The 26,629-nt window shown below is 34.6% G+C and overlaps 1 protein-coding gene across 3 annotated transcripts in view; it reads right to left on the minus strand.

Annotated features, from left to right (window-relative positions):
- The window catches only part of STXBP5 (syntaxin binding protein 5), a 177,052-nt gene that overhangs the window by 21,605 nt on the left and 128,818 nt on the right, over positions 1-26,629 (minus strand). For all 3 annotated transcript variants that reach the window (XM_044247120.1, XM_044247119.1, XM_044247118.1), the window contains 4 exons: positions 14,912-14,962; positions 8,381-8,620; positions 6,088-6,457; positions 4,931-5,096 (listed from right to left, as the gene is read on the minus strand). In XM_044247120.1, the coding sequence (XP_044103055.1) occupies positions 4,931-5,096; positions 6,088-6,457; positions 8,381-8,620; positions 14,912-14,962 (827 nt within the window). The remainder of the gene's footprint in view (positions 1-4,930; positions 5,097-6,087; positions 6,458-8,380; positions 8,621-14,911; positions 14,963-26,629) is intronic.

Below are 26,629 nucleotides of genomic sequence, written 5' to 3' on the forward strand. Positions count from 1 at the left end.
TGATTTAAGGAAAAATTATTCAGTAACTAATCACTAAGTATTAGGTATAGATTGTCCCTAGATGTCTTTTAAGCTCCCTTTTATTTCTTCTTTGCTGAGATTTTTTTTTTTATTTCTCAAATTTGGAAAGGGTGTTGGATTTTGTCAACTGCTTTCTATTAGTTAAACAATATGGTGAATTACATTGATTGACTTACACATTCCTGGGGTAAATGCCATGATAATTAATCATGACGAGAATTATCCTTCTCATATACTGTTAGATTCAATTTGCTAAAACTTTCTTCCTAATTTTTACATCTGTATTAGTGATGTATATTGATCTGTGTATAATTTTTGTAAAGTCTTTGTCTATTTTTTATATCATGTTAATTTTAACTTCTAGAATGAGCTGGGAAGGAGTTCCCCACTTCAATTTTTGAGTTTTGTGTAGAACTGGTATTTCTTCCTTAAAGTGTTCATAGAATTCATCAGTGAAGCCACCTGGGCTTGGAATTTTCTTCTCAGATACAGTACTCTTCAGTTTATCTTTTTTTCTTTAGTGAACTTTGGTAATTTGTATCTCTCCAGGAATTTGTCCATTTTCATCTAAGTTTTTGAGTTTATTGGCATGGGGTTTTTCACAATATTTCCTTATAGTCCATTTCAATATTTGTTGAATCTGTAGTAATGCTACTTCTCTCATTCTTGATTCTGATAATTCGTAACTTCTCTCTTCATAATCAGACTGGCTTGAGATCAATTTTATTTGTTTCAGAGATCAAACTTTTAGTTTTATTTATGTTTTTCTTTTTTTTTTAAAAGATTTTATTTATTTATTTGACAGATAGAGATCACAAGTAGGCAGAGAGGTAGGCAGAGAGAGAGAGAGGAGGAAGCAGGCTCCCCGCTGAGCAGAGAGCCCGATGCGGGGCTCAATCCCAGGACCCTAGGATCATGACCTGAGCCGAAGGCAGAGGCTTAACCCACTGAGCCACCCAGGAGCCCCTTATTTATGCTTTTCTATTGTTTCCTTGTTTTCTATTTCTGTTCACTGTTTCTGCTTGGATATTTATTATTGTCTTTCTTCTGCTTGCTTTGGGTTTCACTCGCTTTTCTTTTTCAGTTTTTTATGTTAGAAGCTGAGGTCACTGATTTGATAAGAACTTCTCTTCTAATACAAGTGGTTTATTGCTATGAATTTGTCACGTTTAAACACTCAGTTTTTTTTTTCTATTTCTATGCTTTTAAAATACCTAATCTTTTCATCTGCAATGTCTGATCTGTTGTTAATCCCATCCAGTATATTTTTCATCTCAAGCACAGGAGGTTTTCATCTCTAGAAGTTTGATTTTGGTTTTTTGTATCTTCCACGTCTCACTTAACTTTTTGAATGTATGGAAGACATTTATAATAACTTTTTGATGTTCTTCTGTACTAATTGTAATATTTCTGTCAGTTCTGGTTTGGTTTCTTAAAAAGATTAATTATTCTTCTTAGTATGGGTCATATTTTCCTGACAATCTGACTGGATGCCAGATCTTTTGATTTTTACCTTGTTGAGTACTGGATATTTCTCATCTTGCTAAGTTGTCTTAAGCTTCATTCTGGGGCAAGAGAAAACATTTTCATCCTTTTGGGTCTCAATTTCGTAATTTGTTAGGTCAGAAGCAGCACTCCTTTTAGGGCTATAATTATTCCCCAACTAATGAGCCCAGACCCTCCTGCATACTCAATTAGTCACTGAATTAGGTTGAATAATGGCCATTTAATACCAGGTTCTAGGGGCACCCAGGTGGCTTTGTCAGTTAAGAGTCTGCCTTTGGCTCAGGTCATGATCCCAGGGGCCTGGGATTGAGCTTCACATCAAGCTCTTTGTGCTCAGCTTCTCCCTTTCCCTTCGCCCCTCAGCCCCCCACCCAACTCATGCTCTCTCTCTCAAATAAATAAAGTCTTAAAAAATAAAAAATCAGGTTCTAATCCCCGAAACCTATAAATGTTACATCTTGAAAAACAAAAAGAGGAGATGGTGTCTTGCAAATGTGATTAAGTATTCTGCCATGGGGAAATTATCCTGATTATCTAGATGGATCCTAAATCCAATTACAAGTCTTTTTATAAGAGGGAGAGCTCACACAGGCACAAGAGGAGGAAGCAAGGTGACCATGAGGGTGAGATTGGAATAATGCAACCACAAGTCCAGGAATGCTGGCACCTTAAAGGGGCAAGATCCTCTCTAGAGCCCCTGAAGGGAGCATGATTCTGCCAACACCTTGCTGTTGGCTCAGTGAAACTTACTTCAGATTTCTGACTTTCTGAAGTGTGAGAGAATAAATTTATGTTGTTTTTGGTCACCAAGTTTGTGGTGATTTGCTATAGCAGCTTCAGGAAACTAACACACTCATCAATTATACATTTTTTAGCTTGGCTGTTGGGAGCAGGAACTGTGCCTGGCCCTGGGACCAGGCACAAATCCCTCTAATTTTCTATTCCTATCAGATGGCTTTTTCCCAGGCCAAAGAGTATCTACAAGCATGTGCTCAAGAGTACTCTACTGAAAACTTTTGGCAGACCCTCTGCAGACATCCTCCCTCTCTATACCTCTTTTCTCTCTGGTACTCTAAGAACTCTAACTTACTTGGTCTTCCCAGACTCTTGGCTCTGTCTCCTAAACACAGGAAGTTGGTCAGACTCTGCCTCAGTACCTTCCCTCTATGCATGCTCTGGAAACTCTATCAAGGCACTAAAGCTAGAGCACTTCCTTTGTTTCCTGTCTCTAAGGGATTACTTTCCTTCACTGCAAATGTTCAGGATCTTGAAAACTGTCATTTCATGCTCATGTCTGCTTTTTGGGGGCTGCTTCAGGCAGGAGGGTTAATCTGGTCCCTATTATTCCAGCTGCGCTGGAAACTCCATTAATGTTTGTAGGTGTCTTCTTTATTTTTTGGTTAAAGTTAAATGAATGCACAATTAGGGCACTCTGGAAACCAAGGTATTTATAAAGTCAATGGTACTTACAACATATTTTTATCAAAGCATTACTTTTAGGCATTGAAAATACCTAAATAAATAAATAAATAAAATGTCAATAATGTTCAAAAAAACATTCTATCACAGATTGCTTGGAGTTCACTTTTCATTTATCTTTATATCATGAGGGTACAGAGCAGATAGTTATTAAAAGAAATTGAGTTACTAAAGGACCATTTCATTTAAAAATAAATAGGTAAAGTTTACTGCTGCTATTGATTTTTACTAAAATAAAACACTGACCAAAGAATAGACTTGATCTCAAAAAAAGTGATGATGTTTAAAATTTTGAGTAATTGAATTAAGAACACATTTCAGATGAAATGAATTAAGAATAAATTAAACTGCCCATATTATTTCTTAATACAGTAACATTTTACTAGTGAAAGGAAACACTAAAGAAAAATTTTACCTTCCCCATAAAAAGTGAAGGTTTAATTCAGAAACCTAGGAATCTTTGAAAAAACATCTCCACCCTAATGTAAATGTAACTTTATATCTAACATATCAGATCTACAATTCTGTTTCACTCTCAAGGATCATAATAATATCATTAGGAGTACATTTTCAGGACAGTCTAGCTTACTGAAATAATACTAACATCTGACAGTAAGCACACACCCTGTACCAAGCACTATGCTAAGCACTTCACATGCTTTGTCTTCTTTAATTCATACCATATCCTATAGCATGGATATTATTTTTAATCCTATTTTTAAAGATGAAGCTCAGAGACAATAAGTAACTTGTCTAAGGTCACATCATTGTGTAATTATTAGCAAGGATGGGCCTTAAATTCAGTCTTGACTCTAAAGCTCATATTCTAAAAATGAGCCACAAATTCATTACAGACAAGTAAAATAGGGCTAATTGTAAAAAGTCTCATTAACATGTTCCCTTAAAATAAAGTTCCCTTAGATAATGGTTTCCTCTAAGTATCAATTAATATATATAATGTTTAATATTTTAATATTTTAGCTCAATATAAAAGCACTTTTATTTTAAAAGGTGAAACGAAACTGATATATTAAAAACTTTTAATATACAGTTGTTCCTTGAACAGTGTGATGGTTACGGGCCCAATCGCCCTGCACAGTCAAAAATTCTTGTGTAACTTTTGAAGCCTCCAGAAGTTTACTAATAGTATACTGATGACCAGAAGACTTACTGATGACATAAAGAGTGGATTAGCACATATTTTATATGTTATACTTATTATATACTGTATTCTTACATTAAGGTAAGCTGGAGGAAAGAAAATGTTAAGAAAACCATGAGGAAGAAAAAATAGTTACAGTATTGTATTGTATTTTTTGGAAAAAAATCTGTGTATAGTCCACTTGTGCAGTTCAAACACATCTTGCTCAAGGGTCAACAGTATATGTAAGCACGTAAGGCACTTGAATATTAAAAAAAAGAAACAGTTTTATATTTAAAGAATGTAGTCTCTTGCAACCAGATCAACAAAAATATTCAAAGTAAAACTATGAAATCTTACTTTTTCTTACATATATATATATATACATCCTTGTGAATACAGAGTGTATGAGAGGGGATGAAACAATATGCAGACATAATTATTTCCACTTTAACACACTTCCTTAAAAAGGTTTCTTTGTGTGTATAATTGTTATTTATTATATGTGGAGAGCAGGTATAAAATGTATGTAATATTTCATATTTCTATACCATCACTGCGTTGAAAAAATATGGGTCAGTGAGATAAGTCCCTCTTATAACAAGAGTCTGATGAAGTTACTTTTATCACAAGTCTCAAAGCATATGCTCTGAAGTTAGGCTTTGGATTTTCCCATATAGGCTCATTTGTATAGTACTGAGAGTGTAAGAGAGAAACAAAAGTAAGGGACCGTAGAGAATATTTCACCTTTGAAGAAATTATAGTAATATTTTTGTTATTTACCTGAAGATTTTCACAGGTCTCTTGACTGTAAGTGAGTCTCTGGATTTCTGTAGGTGAAACAAGATATAATGCTTGTCCATTGTTGGTGAAGCAGAATGTTCTGGCTATCCGCATGTTGGTGAGGGGCAAGTAATATACATCCAGTAGAGGCCTTAAACTTGGCAAACTTGAGAAAAATATTAAAAAGTCGTTAATAAGAAACAAGGTAGGTTTTGGAAAACAGTATGGAAGGTCCTCAAAAATTTAAAAATAAAATAACTTTGTGATCCAATAATCACACTACTGGGTATTCACCCAAAGAATAGAAGAACCCTAATTCAAAGGATACATGCACTTCTATGCTTATAGCAGCATTATTTATAATAGCCCAGATATGGAAGCAGTCCAAGTATCCACTGACTGATAAACGGACAAAGAAGATCTACATCTTCTTCCATATATACTGTGTGTATATATACACATGTATATATATGTGTGTCTGTGTATAGCCAATGGAATATTATTCAGTCATTAAAAAGAATGCAGTCTTGCCATTTGCAATGACATGGATGGAGCTAGAGTGTATAACACTTAGTAAAATAAGTCAGAGAAAGACAAATACCGTATGACTTCACTCATAAGTGGAATTTAAGAAACAAAACAAACAAAGGGAAAAAAATGAGAGAGAGAGAGACAAATCAAGAAACAAACTCTTAAGTATAGAGAACAAACTGATGGTTACCAGAGGGGAGGGTGATGGAGGAATGGGTGCAATAGGTGATGGGATTAAGTAGCACACTAGTAATGGTGAGCACTGGGTGATGTGTAGAAGTGTTGAATCTCATGCATACCTGAAACTAATACAACACTGTATGCTAACTAACTGGAAACAAAACAAAACAAAACAAAACAAAACAAGGTAGGTTTTAGTCTTGAACAAAGTATTACAGAAGGCAAAAATGGCAGGACCTTATAAATCTTGTGATTTAGTATACTTGAGAGGTAGATAAAACTGATTTGTATTCTTCATAAACTTATTCACTATTAACTGAATGAAAATAAATTCTCAGTGTATAAGACTGTAAACAAAAGCATTTCATTTCAGTGGAATGTAATTCCGTAGTGTTCTAAGGGTGTAAATGCCATCTTTATGTTTTTTAAAAATGTGTAACTCTTACCTAAAAGTCATAATATGTCCATTGGCGCAGAAGCAGGCAAGGCAAATACTGTTACTCAATGCTACGATATCTCCACGAAGCACAAATGAGGTCTCTGTAATGTTTTGCTTGTAAGCACAGTTCTGAGTTGGCAGTGAGATGACTTTTGCTTGCTTTTCAGAACATATCACGGCATACTGGTTTTCACTAATTTCCTGAGAAGAGGAGGGGGATACGGAGACAGGTCGTCGTTTCTTTAATTTCTCCTTTTCATCTTTTTCTTCAGGAACATTGTGTTCTCTCCAGGATTCATACGCGGGTGGCACTAAGCAGCCTGTGGTATCCAGGAATGCCATTCTCAGGATCGCCCCTTTTAACCTCAATATAGTACCTAAAATATGTAAGTTTAGTAGATAACAAGTATTTTAAACCCCACAGCAAATATGTATATTCCAACTGACACATAAAAGACATTCAACAACACATAGAATGCATATTAAATTGAAATTGTACACCGGCTTACTAAAGGGATTCAACCTTTCTTTGAGCATGTATCTGAGCATGTATCTGGAAAAAGAAATCAAAACTACATGTCCCAAACCAGTAAATATTGGGACGCCTGGAACTATGTCTTCTTTCATATCTGCCAAGTGTACTACCAACAAGTGTGAGAGCGAGTGGATGATGTCTAGAGCTGCACGGTCTAATACGGCAGCCACTAGTCACATATGGCTACAGAGCCCTTGAAAATATGGCCTCGTCCAACTTGTGGCATGCTGTGAGAGTAAAATACATGCCAGATCTAAAGACATTATAAAAAAAATAAATAAAAGTAAAATATCTTAATAATTTAAAAACACTGGTTATATGATGAAACGATAGGATTTTAGATATGCTAGGCTACATAAAGTGTTATTAAAATTAATTTCACTTTTAAAAAACTTTTTATTTATTTATTTAAAGATTTTATTTATTTATTTGACAGACAGATCACAAGTAGGCAGAGAGAAAGGCAGAGAGAGAGGAAGGGAAGCAAGCTCCCCGTGGAGCAGAGAGCCCGATGCGGGGCTCGATCCCAGGACCCTGAGACCATGACCTGAGCCAAAGGCAGAGGCTTTAACCTACTGAGCTACCCAGGCGCCCTTAAAAACTTTTTAAATATGGCTATCAGAACATTCTTTATGTGGCTTATCTTTCCTGGTTTTTTTTTTTTTTCTATACACATTCTTACTATAAAGAAGGAGATTAGTAATATTATCATTATGTAACCTTTTCTAACAACTAGTCATACAGAACATTCTCAAATATTTATTGAGCTGGATGAATAAATCAAACTGTGTCTTTGATGTAAAGATAGTTCACAAATTACCATTAAGATCATAATTACATTTTAATTTTAAATTCCAAGTAATGTTAAAGTCCACTGCATAAACAAGGGATACACTAATGAGCACAATCATGTTTTTTTCTATCTAAATCAGCATACATTAGTAATGAAAACCAGATTTCTCAGTTATTTCCAGATCAGACTCCACATACATTTGATGAAATTGAATCTCATTTTCAATATATGTCATAATTTTTTTCTTAAGATCTGCTATTAAGTCACCTTTTCCTAATACTTCAAAGGAGAAAAACAACATAATTTAAGACTTCACATTTAGATATTAAAAACAGCCAACACTATGCTGTTCAAAAAATATTTTTTGCTTTTTCTCCTGAACATGGTACTACCCTTTTGCTTATAGAACATAGCATTTTAAGGTTACTTTGAATGCATTAGAAGAGCAGTTGCTTTTTTATTTTTTTAATTTTCTAATGAAAATCATTTTAGACATGATGGTAGAGTTAAAAAAAATGCAAAACCGGGATGGCTGTATAAATAAATGATACACTAGAATCTTATTCATGTATTCTTTCATTAAAAACACAAGGGTTATGGACATTGGGGAGGGTGTGTGCTTTTGGGTAAATTGGAAGGGGAGATGAACCATGAGAGACTATGGACTCTGAAAAACAGTCTGGGGGGTTTGAAGTGGCGGGGGGGTGGGAGGTTGGGGTACCAGGTGGTGGGTATTATAGAGGGCACGGCTTGCATGGAGCACTGGGTGTGGTGAAAAAATAATGAATACTGTTTTTCTGAAAATAAATAAATTGGAAAAAAAAAAAAAAACAACACAAGACTACATCTAAATGTAAACATTTAGTTTACATTTTAGAATTCATAGATCCTTTCAAAAATGAAAAGCAAAGGCTTCTACCAAATACAGCAAGTCAGACCTTCAGTGCAAGCACAGCATGAAAGCATACATACCACTTGGAGAGACAATGACTGGCTGAAGAAGTCTTTGTTCTCCTCCTGGGGGAAGGTTCAGTGCAATAACTAGCACTGTTCCCAATGTAGTACCAACCCATAAACATGGGGAGGGAGATGAATCTGCCTTTCGAGTAAAAGTTTCACAGAAATGAAGAGCAGAAATTGCTTCTCGAGATTCTTTATCAATGCTGGTTACGCTAGAACTCCGTGATCGGCTGAAGGAATTATCTTTTATATCTGAAATGAATTAAAATGGGTGAGATTGCCTGTTATAAAATATCATAAAAATCTAACAAAATGGTTAATTTGCAAAAAAAAAAAACCCTATAGCATATTTTAGTTTTTAATCAAAAACAATTTACTTTTTTTTTTTAAAGATTTTATTTATTTATTTGACAGAGAGAGATCACAAGTAGGTAGAGAGGCAGGCAGAGAGAGAAAGAGGGAAGCAGTCTCCCTGCTGAGCAGAGAGCCCGATATGGGACTCGATCCCAGGACCCTGAAATCATGACCTGAGCCGAAGGCAGCGGCTTAACCCACTGAGCCACCCAGGCGCCCAACAATTTACTTTTATGGTAATAATTTTTCCTTTGTTTAGATATAAAATACAAACAGATAAATTCATACTTCTCAGAAGAGAGCTGGGTGCAATTCCAGAGAATTTTTGGCTGTGTGATCTATATGGTTTTTGGTGTGGCTATTTGTTCGTATCCTGGTTGCTTTTCTCATCTGAGACCTCACCACCTTCTTTTCTAATGATGCTGTTTCTTCCTTTGGTAATGCCAATTCCACAGTTGGGTAGAACTAGAAAACTGTGGGCATTTTCTTTTCTTTTCTTTTCTATTATGTTCATTTAGCCAGTATATAGTACACCATAAGTTTTTGTTGCATTTTCAGTGATTTATGTTTAAAAATTCCACTTAGAAGTACTCTGATACTACCTTCAATTTGTTGAAGATTTTTTTTTCAACTCTGTCCATATGAAAGTCTTTAATCCATAAAAATTTAGCCTTCGTTTTCCTTGAAAGCCATTTTAACTATAATCAACATTCATTCAAGGCATTTTAGATCAAAATGTATGACTGGTATCTGGCTCATTCTTAATTTCATACCAGTGTATTCCTTTCACCTCTTTCTGTAATGACAGGGTTACTTCAAAATTATAGTAAATATCCCTCTCTTGTCTTCAGCTGCCTTCTTCACTGGGGCCAAATGCAAGTTTGCCTTGAGCCTTGGTCTCTTTTCACTTGCAACTGCATTTCCAAATTTATGGGAATTTTCTCCTATTATGTCTCACTATGTAAAATCAAAATACATTATTTCCCCCCAAAGTTCTAAATTCTTCTAATGGCACTCTCTATATTCATAACAACCCAGTTCTAGGGAACAACACTTAAAATGAGTTTCAGTTTTGGCTCTTTCCTTGCACTTTATCTATACATCTGATGGGATGCCAAGTCCTATGTCATTTTACTCCAGTGTTGTTTCCTTCTTTTCATGATCAATCAACTTCCATTACCCTTCATTCAGGCCTTGATTGCCATTCATCGAGACTGCTGATAATTCACAAGTGGTCTTCCCACCTTCATTCTGTCACTGTTCTAACACAATTCAATTGAATTTTATAAGTTACAGTCATAATTCTGTTACCTCTACTTAAAAAAGTCTTCAGTGGTTCCTCTTTATTTGATCATGTTTAATATCTTACTCAGACTTTTAAGAATCTCCACAAACTATTTCAGCTCTCCTTTCTGGCCTTATCTTCAATGGTACCCTGCTTTTCAGGAACTTGTGGGAACAAACTGAGTCATTCATTGTTCTCCAGACATACCTTGCACTCACCTTCTTTAGACTTCTGTTTGTGATTTTCTATCTGATTGGTTCTTGTGCCTCACCTTTTTCTCTACCAAGATTGTGCTTATTGGCCATCTCAGGTACCATCATTGTCATGAAGTTTTATCCTGATTGTTAAAAAAGCATATATGGTTTTTCTCTTTTTTGAATCTCGACAGTTTTTTCTCTCCCATGGCACTAATAGTACTTCTGTTCTGTAGTTCTTCCAGACTTGTCATAGGCCTCACTCTAAAGTGACTCTAAGTTTCTTGAATACAGGAGCTGTGTCCGTTTGAGCATAGTGCCTAGCTTATAAAAGTATCTAATAATTACTTGCTGAAGACAGATCTATAGTTGAAAGTATCTGAACCGATGTCTTGCTGCCACACCTTTGGGACATATTAAAATTTTCAGGAGTTTTTACTGTTCTTATCTAACAAATAGGTCCTCAAATCACATGCTTTCAATGTTATCATAAAAGAAATGACTTCATGTCATAAAAAAGAAAAAAAGTCTTCTAAATTGTACTTTATTAAATAAAAAAGGTATAATTGAATCCTAACTATACTCCCTAAAAGCTTTTGTAATCAAATTTAAATTCAGGGCACCTAGGTGGCTCAGTCAGGTAAGGATCAGAATTTATTTCGGCTCAGGTCATGATCTGAGTTCCTGGGATACAGCCCTACGTCTGGCTCCATGTTCAGAGGGGAGTCTGCTTGTCTCCCTCTCCCCCAGCCCCTCCTGATTGCACATGCATGCTCTCTCTCTTCCTTAAATAAATAAATATTTTAAAAATTTGAATTAATAGATTGACAAATATTTCCCCAAATGATAACTATATACATCAGAATTTTGATTATAGCTAGCCTCTGAAAATAATAAAGCTACTAGTTATGGCAATAACGGGTAATTTCTAACTATAGTGCCTAAAGATGTCTCTCTTTTGCCTGTAATTCCTCTTAAAGATTTGGACATGGCAAAAAAGAACTATTTCCTATAAATGAAACAACTTTCCATAAGCAATGGCTCATTACTGGATGAGTGTGTAATATTAAATATATAAACTGATTCCAAATGTTAACTCTAAAGTATTCAGTTATTTTAGCAAAATAATAGAATTTTTTTTACTTTTTTAAGATTTTTTTTTTTTTAAGATTTTATTTTTTTATTTGACAGAGAGAGATCACAAGCAGGCAGAGAGGCAGGCAGAGAGAGAGGAGGAAGCAGGCTCCCTGCTGAGCAGAGAGCCCGATGCGGGCCTTGATCCCAGGACCCTGAGATCATGACCTGAGCCAAAGGCAGCGGCTTAACCCACTGAGCCACCTAGGCACCCCTTTTTCAAGATTTTAAGTTATCTCTACATTTAGCACGGAGTCCAAACTTACAATCCCAAGACCAAGAGTCTCGTGCTCTACTGACTGAGCCAGCAAGGCAGCCCAAATAATAGAAGTTTTAAATATACCTTCCAATGATAAAAATATTCATTACTTTAATAAATCATACACATACAAGGTGATTAGACATATATATTCAGTTGTGACCCAGTGACAAAGATAGAAATCAATGAAAATTTGTTAAGAAAATTTGAGGGGCGCCTAGGTGGCATAGTTGGGTAAGCATCCACCTCTTGGTTTTGGCTCAGGTGGTCTCAAGAGTCATGAGATTGAGCCCCACATGTGGGTCCGTGCTCAGCACAGAGTCTGCTGCTTAAGACTCTCTCTCCCTCTTTCTCAGCCCCTCCCCCTTGCTCTCGCTCTCAAATAAATAAATCTTAAGAAATTAAAAAAAAATATATGGTAATATAAACTTGATCATATAAGAAAATTTGATAATATAAATTTCATTATAAATTAATCTGTGTAAAATTCTTACTCTTATCTATTAGAATTACAATAGGTGAGTCACAACAATCTGTACTTCAAATTCAATCTGTACTTTAATTCATAGGCCAAATAAAGTGTTTTAATTTAATGGACTAATTTAAGGCCTTGTATAAAATTATAATTTTATAATTATAAATTATATAATTTATAATTATAAAATTATAAAAAATTATAAAATTCATAAAAAATAAATAAAAAATTCATAAACTACAACTGCATTTTATTATGACTTCTCTATTAAAATTGGCTTACCAAAGGAACTCCTAAGTATAGATCAATATGTGAAAATGAACTGAATCAAGAAACAACCCCAAACTTACCAAATTCTATCAGCCTAGAACTTGTTGGAAAGTAAGTTAGAATTTTTAGCATTTTAGAATTTTTAGTTAGTTCATGAATTGTACTATTGTTAAGTCAGATGTTGTGGATCTTTGTGGCTTAAATTTTAGAAATTAGGCAACCTAAACAAATGGACTAGAAATTTCTATCTTAATTCTAGTAATAAGAGCAGAAATGAAAATGGCTACCACTAAGCAAGCCATACCATGTGATACACCCTCTCATAACACTTAATAAATTTATCATTCTGTTGAATCCACATAGTAAGTGAAAAGCATTATTATCACAGTTTAATGAATAATAAAATAGATACTTAGGTTCAATAACATCCAGGATGACAAAGCTAATTAGTGGAAAAGGCAGGACTTGTGTCATGTCCAAGTCTAAAGCTTTCTCAGGCAACTCCAGATGGACATGGGATTAGTCAAACCACCAAAATATAAGAAGAGAGTTTTGGTTATTATTGAGAGTTAAAGTTCAGTCTTTAAATTAAAAAATATATTTGAACATGGGATGTTTCTGGAAGCTCTAAGCTTGGATAAAATTTATCCTTAATGCTTCTATCCATTAATGCTTTCTACCTCTATATTACCCTTTCTTCCCACATAGAGCCTTATGCAACAACATTTTATTCCCCTAGTCAAAACATTATGCCAATAGTTGAATTTGTTCAGGGTAAACTTTAGGACAGAAAATTAACTCACATTAAGGTATAAAAGTCTGATTTTTCCCCCTCTGTTGCCAGTTGAAATGTAACATCAGAACCCTAACAATATTACCCACAGTTTTTGAGGCTGGGCCATGGAATCTGGGATGGTGAAGCCATAGTCAAAGTGTAGCGTTGCATGATTTCCTCATAGGCCAAAGTGAATTCTAGTCACAGAAGCTTCCAGAGTTGCAGGGCAGTCCAACAGCCTCAGCTGCTTTAGGAACACCTAGTAGTTTGAGCCTATCAATAAAATTGTTTTTCCCTATTGACTCCCCAGCCAATGTAAAACAATCAGCAGCTAAGAATCTCTACCAAAAAAAATAGTTCAGCAGTACAAGGACTTGAAGGGAAATTACTCAGGAAACACGGAGACTGTTCAAGTTGTACAAGCAGTTGTAATTGGCTTAAGGCACTGAAATACATGGGCATGTAAGGTTAAACATGAACTGAATAAAGATGATCTATACAAGCATGGAATATACCCAGATTAAATTACTTATAAACGTATGATACTCTTTTTAAAAATAATTGTGGCATTTTTATTAATTTAAAAGTACTTTTCCATGTGTTTCTCAGATTTTTAAGATACTGGAAGGCATAAAGCCATTTTAACTAACAGTATTTAGTCTTATTAAAATCACGGGCCTCTGAGAGTGATGAAAACTCTGCCCCTCAAATACACTTAGTGTCAAATTATATCTTTCATTTATATAGTAAAGGGAGCTATTCCCTTCTCAAAACACGTTATCTTATATTCTAGATTAATCCTTGTTCCCGTAAGACCAGTCCTACTACAGGATTCTAAGAAATTGTTTCTCCTATGTTCAGGAATGGAACCTTGTACTGCTGACAATGGAAGTTATTATGCCCACTCACTGATAATCATATATCTTCTATCAGTATAACTGAGATAGGATTATGATTTGGAAATGCTAAAATAGTATGGTGAAATGGACAATACCTAAGTTTGCATTATGCAAAAAAAAGGGAGTTAAGGAATCTAGAGAATAAACAGTAAGAAGATGAGCAAAAGAGAGGAAATCTAGTTATTTCAAAGAAAAAGATAGGTGAAACCATCTTCAGTCTACTTTTTATTTCATTAAAGACCATTAAAATTTCTAAAATTTAAAAAGTGAGTTTAAAAAGAAACACTGCAAGTTTATTTTTATCTTTACTGAAATGTCTTGTCCCTATTCTGTGATATCAGGGAGCTGTTTCTGAGCTCAATATAAAGCAAAAGGAATGTGGGAATATAGTCACTCTGCTTTCCTAGTGGATTAGTTGCTTAGAAGGTGCTATAGAAAAAGATTTACTTCCCAATTTATTACCACCAAAGAGTAAAAATGATTCTTGACAAGAGAAATTCATTGTAATACAGAAAACTAATTTATTGTGAAAAAGTTAAAACTTTTAAAGTTTATAAATTATAAAGTTCAAATAGGTTTTCACATAGTTAAATGGGATATAACAACTTCTAAGAAAATCTGAAATTACACAAATTTTAGTCTTATACTAAATCTTGTTTAGATATAAAGTATGAGAGCTGAGAAAAATGTATTATTTTGGATTGCTTGAATTTATAATCTTTTATAATTTATAGATGGCATTAGAGAGGCTACTAATCCTTAAATATCATAGTCATTTTAAACTTGATTTCTGTTAAAAATCTCCTCTATGATAATTTTAAATCTTCTGATTTCCTTGCCTTCCCTTTGAATGGAGTTTAACTACTACGGATTTTACTTATTTATTTATTTTACTTACCTAAGTCAGGCTTTAGGTCAGTAGGCAAGCTTAACTTCCTTGACATCTTTGCTGAAAAACAAAACACATTTTTAAAGTTCTGAAGAATATTTGATTCATATTTATTAATACCAACTGCCCTTCCAGATAGAAGTAAATACTTTTGTTACTAAATCTAGATGCTAAGATAATTAAAATATGATGAATAATATTATAAGTGGAAAGTAAATCTTGTTTTCAACTTTTCGTAAGTTTGTACTTACTTGATGTGTTATCTTTGTGTGCTTGAAGCTGTTACTTCAAGAAAGCTTTTTAATTCTAACTGTTAATTATTTCTTAGGCTCATAGGAAAGGGTTAGGCTTTTCTAAAAGAAGCAGAGTCATTTCACGGAAGGTGTTTCAGGTAAGGACAATAGAAGCAGAAGACGGAGTTTGGATAGTTGATATAATAAAATCTTTCCAGTTCTTCATCTTCATAGCTACTGGGTTCATTATTTTTAAATTAATCTCTAGAATATAAAACAACTATCTAAGATTAAATTTAGGTATTTGATTACATCATACAACTATCTGGATTCACCTATTCTTGATACAAGTTAACACCTTTATTTATATATCAGTGAAAAACAAATGAAACAAAGTGATACTAATCTGAAATTATGGTATTTACAAAAACATAAACTATATGTCAATTTCTATTTTGCACCAGAATTAAAAAAGCCTCTGTATAAACTTACTGAAATTCACTTTCCATTCTCAAAGTCAGTTATTGCCTTAATCTAGGATTTAGAGTTAGGAGTTGTTTTAACTATATCTATTATGTTAGTGGCAATGCATGCGTAACAGAATAGTGCTTCCTATGCACAATTTTGAACAAGCACTTTTGTTAATACATGAATGCATATATGGGTTAAATTCTGGGCTGTTAAGAGATATTTAAAGCACAGACCCTGCTAGTCCATAAGGGCGCCATGTAAACAAAGAGAAATCCAGTCATAGTATATAACTTCCACATCTAAAAAAATGACAAATCCAGTATTAGGAAATAGACATGAGGCAAACCGGGAAGGGGTGGGGGATTCAAGTTTTCATTTCTGAGCTTCATCAATCTAATCATCCTTTAAAAATCAAGTGATTAAAATATACAATCAGTCCTAACCCATTTTCACCCAGACATAATCAGTATCAGTTAAAAGATAAAATATACTACCAAAAAAAAAAAAACCCTAGCCAATGAAATCTGTAGTTAGTTGATTTAATGGTTGCCATCATATTTAATATAAAATTCCCTAAAATTAGAAGATATACTCGCAAAACCATCTCCCAAAACGCAACATTAACACTTTTAAAAGAATTCAAAGATGTTTTCACCAAATTCCATGGGTACAATGTACACAGACTGATAAATGATATCTATACAAGATCATATGTTATCTGAAGCAGAAAAATCAGTCTGGCTGAATCTAAAGACATAAGTCAGATAATGTGGATGCTTCTCTAGACTCCACTACTCAGCTTTGATCCAATTATTCTTTCAAACCAATGCTTATCAAAAACTTGAGAGTACACACCAGTCACCTCGTGATCCTGCTAAATCAGATTCTGATTCTATAGTGGACGAGGGCCTGAGATCTTACACTTCCAACAAGCTCCCAGAAGATGCCAATTCTGCTGGCCTATGAATCACACTTTGGGCAGCTAGGTCCCTAGACTATAAGAAACTTCAGCATAGGAACCAAAACTAATTGAGCAAACCCAGTATACATATGCAGTTAGTCTGTAAGAAACATTCCCTGACAAGTTTCAATATCTAGGTTTGTAAAATGTGGAAGGGTAAAGTATAGTGGGTAGGATTGGATTTGGCATCAGATCAAACCTTAAATGGAATCCACTTCACTTGACTACCAGATGTATGACCTTTGGCCAATCACTGTGCTTCTCTAAACCTGATATTTCTTCATTTGTTAAATGAGGATAGATAATGCCAATTTCATAGTTGTGAAGATTATACAAGATGATGTAAGCCAAAGCACTGAGCCTAATACCTGACACATAATGTGGATTTGATGTTAGTTACTAATAATAAATGAAATATGATTTCTAAACAAACTGTATAATGCTATACAAATGATCTATTAATATACTTGTGAACAACCCAGCTTTCCTTTATTCTAATTCTATGATAATATTCCAAGAAACTAAAACAGGAAAATGAAGAAAAAGAAAAAGAAAACCTTAGAACACTAGGTATAGAATAGTATGCACCACTCTAAGTTTAACCTTGTTTGTCTCAAAAACTAAATTCAATATATAGCTAAACATAACAAAGAAGAGAATAACTTGAATAATTTAGAAGTTACATCAAGTTCATTCCTCATTAACAAGAATAAATTAAGTAAAAATTCTGTCAGAACTGTATCTGTTGAATCTTTCACTCAATAACCATATACATATTTCTGCCAAAAAATTTCACTAGCATGAAATTTCCTTTGAATTCTTAAGTGTATGCTTTCAATTTCCTTCAGGATTTTCTACTAGAAATTCTTTTATATAAATTTTCAAATATTTTTAAAAATTTATGTTAATCTTTCCCACAAAACTTTTTTTTTTTTTTTTTTGGTCTAGCACTACATAATTTCTTTACCATGCTAAAAAAAAAAAAAAACGAATATAACCAAACTTAAATAACTCTACAGTTGGTCTAAGTTTGACATTTTGTTGTGGTTAAAATCACACACAGAAAAGACTAAGCAGATTTTCTCACTTTACTATAAGTGTCACAAAATGATTTAATTATGGGGTCTTTTTTCCTGAACATTGTGCAACTAGAGACCCACAACCTGACCACAAATCTGATCACAGTGTTCAAAATATTTAAGCCACACTGCTATAACACTTGGATATAATTTTGAGCAATCTTCTTGAACACAGAACTTGAACTGACAAATGTTAAAAGATTAACCTTTCTTATTTTGTTAATCCCACTTACCAATTAACATTACAAAAAAGATACAGAATAATTTTTAATGAATAAAGAAACATTTTTATTATGCCACAGTGGTGGGGACAAGGGCAGAGGGATATTTATTAACCTATTAAATATTTATTGGGCACATGCCAGCCATGTGCCAGAAGACAGACTTCCTGCCCTCAAGCGTTCATAGCCTATTGGAGGAATGAAATAACTTTACTGCAATGTACCAAGTACTAACAGATGCATACACAAGGTGCCAGTTAGAGTACAATGAACTTATAACTTTCTTACCTTGGAATACCCATCTAAGATCATGGGACATGAAGATAAAGCCAGCAAAGGATAACTCAGAATTTGTACATTTTCAGAAAACTACATGTTCCCCACTTGTTTGTTGACAGTATTTTTCTCTTGATGTAAAATTTACATACAAATGAAATCTTAAATACATAATGAGTTTTGACAATGTACATACCTATGTAATTACTGAACATGATATAGAAACTCATCAACATCTAAGAAAGGTCATGCATATTCTTCCCAAGCAATTCCTATCCTCATCCCTAGAAATAGCCATGTTCTGGGTTTTGTTTTTTTGTTTTTTGTTTTTTTACCATCTATCAGTTTTGCCTATTCTAGAACTTCATATGTATGAAATGACATGGTATAAACTCCTGTGTAAGGCATCCTTCACTGGGACAATATTCTTTATCTTCTTCCCCAAATACTTCAAAGCTTACATTCTTTCTAAAATCAGAATTTTTAGATGAAAATCAGTCTCCAACAATAGTTTCACAGGCATTAATAGATTAATATCTTCTGTCCCCTCATATATGCAATTTATCCTTAAGCTTTTTGGATTGTGTTCTTTATAGAAAATTTGGAAAACATAGAAACAGAAAATATGGCCAATACAAATGCCCATAGTCAAGAGGCAAAATGTCTACATATTTTCTGCTACTTTTTAATATCCATTTTTATTTAAAATATAAATCTGTATCATGCTTTTTTCTACTACTAAAAGCATTTTCTTTCCTCAGTTGTTAGTATATTTCAATGGCTTCATATTATTTTTATGAATAACCTTATTAAACAATAAGGTTTTTCCCCAATAAATAAGGCAATAAAAATGTATACAAATATTTTCATATATTTTGATTATTTCCTTAGGAGGGAGTTCCATAGGGAACAATCATTTCTAGTACAACTTTCCTCAAACCCCAAGGTCTTCTAAAGTATGTCTTCAAGAAGCAGATTTTTTTAAGTTTAAAAGGCATATGAACATATTTCACAAACTTCTTTTTAGCTGAAAACATAAACAAAGACAAACATGGATGAGAGAAATTGGTAATACGTGTAAGTCCCAACTCACAACTATATTCCCTTAAAACTCAAGTTGTTCCATTTTCTTATAGCATTGTTTGTAGTTGAGAAATGTAAAGCCAGACTGATTATTGCCTACTTTTGAATGTAACTTGTCTATTTTTTATGGATACTTATGTCGAGGGGAAGAACAGAAGGCGGAGGTGGGGAAGGATTTACATCCTCAGCATTCCACACTGTACTTGTATTTATCTGCTATCAAGTTCCACAGCCCTTTCTTCTGTAGTCTCTATCCAGTGATAATTTTCATTTTATTCATTATAGAATAAATAAATTTTATTGTTCTATAATACTAGGATTTTCATTCTATTCATTATAAAGTTGCTATTTTCTCTGCTGCTGCTATTCTCTGTCTGTTCACTCATTATTACCATTTTTTTTTCTTTTCAGTATTAAAACATATTACAGCAGCTGTTTTAAAAATCCTTAGCTAATTATAGCATCTAGGCCATCTTTAAGTCAGTTTCTGCTAATTTTTTTATTCTCAATTATGGGTTACATTTTTCTACCTTTGATTTTGAATACTTCACATGCCTAGGAATTTTTGATTGGATACTGGACAGAGTGGATAATGTGTTGAAGGGAGTCTGTGTAGGTGTTAGTAGGTGTTGAGCTTTGCTCTGCACCTTGCCGTTAAATTACTGGTGGATTCTTGGTTTGTTTTTATTCTTTGTTAGTATAGGTCTATTTCAGTTTAAATTTAGTTCCAGGATATGGCTTTTACGCTAAGTAGTGATCCCTACTCTTGCACAGTGGCCTTTCTGGGATATCAAGAATGACCAAGGTGTTGAGTAAGGTCTAATGGCAACAATTTCTGGCACTGAATGACTGCTGGTATCCTTGCCAGCTCTGAGACTCTTAGCAGATTGCTACTAAGCCTCAGAGTCTTGCCCAGTTCAGGGATAGCTTTAGAATGGAGCTAAACCTGAGCTCACCACCACCCTCCCCGAACCCCAGACTCCTAGGAAGTCCCCTCTGTATGCAGTTCTTTCTTCTCAAGTACACTATCTCACAAATTCTAGTCACTTTAGCAGCCCAGAACTCTACTCTCTGCTTGCTTAGCTTGATGCAACCGCAGCTGCTCCCGAGTTCTACCCACCCCGCACTGCAACAGGAAAGTGTTCCATGGCAGAAACTGGGGAGGACATGTGGCTCACTTCGTATTTTTCCTTTCTCTCAAGGATGGCAGCCTTAAATGCCTGTTGCTCAACACCTAGAAAGAAGACCCCATGTATTTTGACTAGTTTTATGGCTGTTTTCTGTGGAAGGCTAAGTCCCAAACCGAAGGTCTTAAAGTTGAAATTTAGGCCACGTAATTTTATCTTTTAACTTTGTGACTTCTAGGGAATATACTTATTTTCAGGTCTGTTTAGTCAACCTCCTCAATGGTAGGTCTGAAAGAGGCAGATCCAACTCTGGAAAACCTCTAGTTAATCTTCCTAGCATATACTCTGTACCCTAGTGTAATTCTGTGAATGAAGCAATCATAGACTTTATCCACCAATTTTTGGTGAACAAATTTTTACTTCTTAGGAGTCTCAGAAACACTTGCCAACCCAGTTACCTTGTCAGCTGATTTCCCGGCATGTATAAAGAACCTTCTGCTCATGCTTTGGAGTTACTCAACTCCCATTGAGGCTTTCAAACTGAAGACATACAATTTGAATGAGTTCTTAGAAGATAAGTTGTCTATTTTTCTTTTCTTTGACTGGGTATTCAACTCTTGGTCCTTGTACTTAATGTCTCCCTTGATTTGAAATCTTTTGTCACTAGAGATTATAAACTAGTTCTCTTTTCCTAGGCCTTTGTCCACAGCAGAAATGAGGGGAATCACAATAAAGTTTCTTCAATCTGAAAAAGCTGGTATCAGAGACAATGTCTTGGCAGGTTGTAAACCTGAGTCTCTATTCTCTTCTCACAAACTGGAATGAAGGTGTCAAGATGACTGAAGGAGCTTCATTTGTTTGGTAGGAATAATGAAGTGATACATGATCACAACAATCATGTCTGCAATGGTAGTTTCAACAGCAAGGACAGAAACAAATCTCGAGAGCTGTGCTTGGATCTCAGTACCACAAATTACAATTTTGTCAGGGCTGATACTTTTTTAGTTCTTTGCAACTCTACAAATCTTTGTAAAGTTTCTAAAGTATGTAGATTCATATTGCTTCTTTGAAATTAAGCAGCTGCTCTATAATTTACCTTTACTTTTTCTATCTACTGTGTTCCACATCTTATTTTCCCAAGGAAGGTTTCTTAAAAGAAAGGAAAACAGAAGAGCAACTTTTGCTTTTTGGAATGTGACTTTTATAGGAAATAGTATGCCAACAATAACAGGTAAAAGGACTTCTTATTATGGCAGTAGATGACAAATAACCAAATCTTTGTTTAAACAAAGAGGTTCAGTAATTAAACGATGGTGACAGTATCAGTTTTTTCACCACCTTCAGAGATCCAATGCCACTCTTTTCAAGCAAAATGTTGAAGTAACAAGACTAAAAATCAGCTTAAAGGATATGGCAAGGAATCCAAGGACAAAGTGAGATGAAGTAGTAAAAATTCTTGTCACTTATCACACATTATTTTATTAGTCATTAGAACTAATAATATCAATGTTTATCCATGTCCATCTCCCATGTTAGAATATAAATCCCATGAGTTTGGAGATAAAATTTACCTTGTAAAATACTGCATCTATGTACGTGTGTAATACTTAATGTATGGTCCATGAGCATGGTGATGAATGAGTAAATGAATAAGCACAAACTGTCACTGGAATTTTACTTCTATAGAAAGAAACTGAATTTTCTCACAAGTGAAATAAAGGGAAAAAAGGGCAAATTAAACACAGCCCTATTCATCAAATGATCACTTTTGAAATATCTATTATCTGAAATGAAGGGTAATCTTTAAAGTGTCTTTTAAAGATTCAGCTATAGCAAGTTCTTCTAATTATTGAACTTAATGTTAGTGTTCTGTATTTTCCCATTTCTATTTGCTTTCCATAAATTCATAAAATTTAATGTCTAGGATATCATAATAAACTCTGCAGCATTTTCTACAGAATAAAACCCTAAGTTTTATATGCTGAATTGTTCCTCCAAAATTTGTATGTTGAAGCATTAACTTTTAATTCTTCAGAATGTGAGATATTTAGAGACAGGGCTTTGAAGAGGTGATTAAGCTGAAATAAGGCCATTAGGGATAGACCCTCATCTCATCTGAATGGAAGAGGAAATTTAAACACACAAACATCACAGTTCCACCTGAATAGAAGAAAGATTATATGAGACTCAATGAAAAGGTGGCTATCTGCAAGCCAAGAAAAAACCAAACCTTTTAACGTCTTGATCTTGGACTTCTAGCCTTTAGAGCTATTCTAGAGGAAATAAATTTCTGTTGTTTCAGTCACTCTGTCTGTGGTATTTTGTTATGGCAGCTACTTGCAAACTAATACAGCAAGTAATGGTAGAACATTAATTTCCATTCTGTGTGTAGTGCGTGTAAAATTTTTACTTAGTTTTAGCCAGCTGGACTCAGGTGATCCTAACTTTGTTGGCAACATTCAAAGCGTCAGTCAGGAGCCAGCTGAACATATGCCTTCTTCTCTCCATTGGGTCTAATCAGAGTGTAGACCTTGGCCACATGAATGTCACAGAGCTTTCACAGCCTGTTTGATCTGGTGTTTGTTGGTTCTGGCATCCACAATGAACACAAGTGTGTTGTCCGTCATCTATTTTCTTCATGGCTGACTCAGTAGTCAGGAGGAAGTTGGTGGCATAGTGCTCGAGCTTGTTTCTCCTGCGGGTGCTCTTTCAGGGGTGTTTGGGCTGCCTTTGGACATGCAGTGTCTTGTGCCACTGGAATGCAGGTGATGTGCAGATTTGTTTTTTTTTTTTTTTTGACTGTGAACAGTTTCCAATACCACTTTCTTGACCTTCAAAGCCTTTGCTTTGGCTTTAGCTTTGGGAAAGTCAGAGGCTTCCTTCTTCACCTTTAGCACCATCTTCATGAACAGGATCACCTCATTAATAGTTCTATTCAGACAATACTTGACAAAGAAATTATTTCAGTAATTTAACTTTAATTTGGACTAATTTATGCTAGGAGTCAAATAATAAGTTATTTCCAGAAAGACTATTTACATTCTTCCAATGTAAGAACGGGAAAGAAATGCACACACAGGAAGTATAAAAAACAAGCAGACTTTGCTGAGATTTATTATAAAATTTGACGGAAAATACACTCTGAAATAAAATTAAAATCCAATACACACTATGACATACTCTTCAGATGTTAGTCATCCTGAAAAAAGAAAAAGAATGATTAGAAAACCTCAGACTTGTAAAATGGTTTTAAAGTACTTGACTGTGAAATTTAGTTCTTCACAAATTAAGAGTAATTTTACCTGTAAAAACGGTATTACTGCACACTTGACTCATCTTCTCCTTCAAGATGAGCTTCTATTCTTCAATAGCCATATTGTGGATTAAATATAAAGATGAACTTCTATTAAAGTAATAGCCACACATTTGAGATTGAATATTGGAGAATATAAAGTAGAAATATCAGTACTAATTTGAGTTTTATAATGGATTAGAATAATTTTATTACTTAAAATTCTACTTAATTTGAGACATACCTTTTTATTCACATGGCAAACTCCAAATGGACCTCTGAGAATTTCTTTTTCAACTTGTAAATATAAAACAATTGGGAAGACAGCACAAGAAAAAGAGACTTTACAGCATGAGAGTGGAGGCATGCTATAACATAATAAAATAAAAGAGTCAAGAGACCTGGACTCTGATCCTGACTAGTTCATTACTGTGGGACACTACTTCGGATGTGCAACTTAACTTCTTTGAGACTCCGTCTCTTTTCTTGAAGAATAAGGGGGCCTGAGTGATTTCAAGTTGTAGGATTTAATGAGGTAATGATTTAGAATATAATGACTAAGAATCTATTTAAGTTTTGTTAGAACTCTAATTTAAAAAAGGAATCACCAGGACTTAGGTAAAAGAGAACTAATGAAAACAGTACTAATGATCATTACCTTCATTTAAACGGACTTTAAAAATTCCTTCAGTTTTTCTTAAAAAAGAAAATTAGTCATTATCCAAGTAACTGCTAGCCCAGAATCTGAGAGATTAAAAGGACCATGGAGGTATAATCTTTCCTAGGTTTATAAATACCACCTGAAGACTAGCTATAGTGACTGGAACTTGGGAGGTACTCATTAAACGGAGCCAAGATTTGTATTTGTTTTGCCCCAGTGCTCATGAAGTCACTGTATTTCTGAATGTTTATATTTTAATCTCTAGCTATTATTTCCCCCTCACAGTACCATGTGATCATTTCTTCTATATGAAAATTAGTAATAATGTGGGACCATGGGCTTATAGACCATAGAATCAAGCTAGAAATCTACTTGCACAATGAAATAGAATCAACGAAATAGAATTAACAATCTTTAAAAGTAGATTCTGTAGTTTCAAGATCTACCAAATAATGCTAGCATCTGGACCATATTTTATTCATAAGGTATCATGAACAATTTGATTAACACTTTAAAAAGACATGCATTTTAGAACTATTTTTTTACAAACGTAACAAAAAGCTTTACAGAATTTTGTATTTCCAAAGTTTTATAAAATATAAATAATAAGCAAATTAAAAATTAAAAAATAACTACTTTTATTTTCTAAATGACTTACAGAAATGGTTAACACTACAGGAAAGACTGATTTTGGAAATGCTGGTCATTAAGATTTTATTAACAAGAATTAAGCAAGTATGAACAGGCAAAACAAATCACTACATGTGTATTACACACATGCACCTTTCTTTAGGGATGCTGCAATTGCATTATATTCTTCTATATTTTTGCTGTTGCACTCACAGGACAGAGTTATGCCTTATTAGGCTGCTGTTCTTATGCCTGAACAAGGAAGTCACTGTCGGCATCATTGATCCAAGTAAGCTGTCAGCCGGGAAACAAGGAAGCTAGGCTTTGGGTAAGCTTTTTGGTAGAGAGGTTAGGGGCTCTACTGTTTGCTGTAGTTACGTTCCTGGAGTCTGGTCTTTGAGAAAGGTAGACTTTTAGGCACTGTATATTATGTTTGGGTGACAGTCACCAACACAACAACCATGATCTGGCGCTAGGGTAGAACTTAACAGGAAACATCTTTTTTTCTAGGTTACTATATAGAAAGAACAGAGTCCTAACCAGAATATCTAGTTACAAATCACACAATGGATTTGTTTTTGAATCCTTAAAGACTTTAGTAAATTGTCTAAGAACTAATATAGTAGTACAGTGTTGAAAGGACAAAACAGTGAAGTCAGACTACTTGGGTGGGAATCCCGGCTCTGTCATTCATTAGCTGTATAACCAACAGGCATATTACTTACACTCTGTGTCTCTGTTTCCTCATCCGTAAAATAGGGAAGTAACAGTATGTAGCTCACTGTAGTTACATTGAATGGATTAAATAAGAAATATTACTTACAAAGGGTTGGCATGATGTCAGAAAAACTGTAATTGCTATACACACACACACACACACACACACACACACACACACACCATCTCCACTACCTCAGCTATACTGCCGGGCAGTAAAAAACAGACTGATTTTCCAAACTTGGGTTAGAATGTTAAGGAATAACATTTTTGCACCTCCCCCCTCCAACAGCGGCAGCAATTACTTTCAAAGAAAAGGTAAAGCTGTAGAAACAAAGTTTTGGAGCCAAGACACTTCAGTCAGCCTTCTAATCAAGGTGGCTTTCTTACTAGTGTCAATCTTGAGGGTCTAGGCCTAATTCTTATGTCCTCCCTTATTAGGCCAGTGCACCACTACAATTACAGTTGAAGATATAAATGTCCGTAGACTGAGGAAGAGAGAGGTGATAATTTTATGAGGCTCACGATACTTCAGAGCAAGTACAGGACTCGATGATAGGGAACACTGAGCTGAGAATGCTCAAGGAATCCTAGCACTTAACAACAACAACAACAGCAGCAGCAGCAACAGCAACAACAAAAACAACACACTATTTATTTTAGAGACAAGACAGAGCACATGGGCGGGAGGCAGAAAAAGAGGAAGAGAAAATCCCAAGCCAACTCCCCCACTGAGTTGGGGCCCCGATGTGGGGCTCAATCTCATGATCCTGAGATCATGACCTGAGGTGAAGCCAAGAGTTGGGCACTGAACTAGTTGAGCCACCCACGCACCCCTCAAAGAAAGCTAGCACTTCTGATACAATAAACTTTACACAGAAAACACATCTTGACAGAGAGGTCTTCAGGAGAGTCTATGCATTTTTTCCCTGCTATTTTGCTGATATTTTATGTATTTTTCAATAGTATATTTTAT

This window comes from Neovison vison, chromosome 1 (genome assembly GCF_020171115.1).
Source record: "Neovison vison isolate M4711 chromosome 1, ASM_NN_V1, whole genome shotgun sequence".
Taxonomy (NCBI): Eukaryota; Metazoa; Chordata; class Mammalia; order Carnivora; family Mustelidae; genus Neogale; species Neogale vison.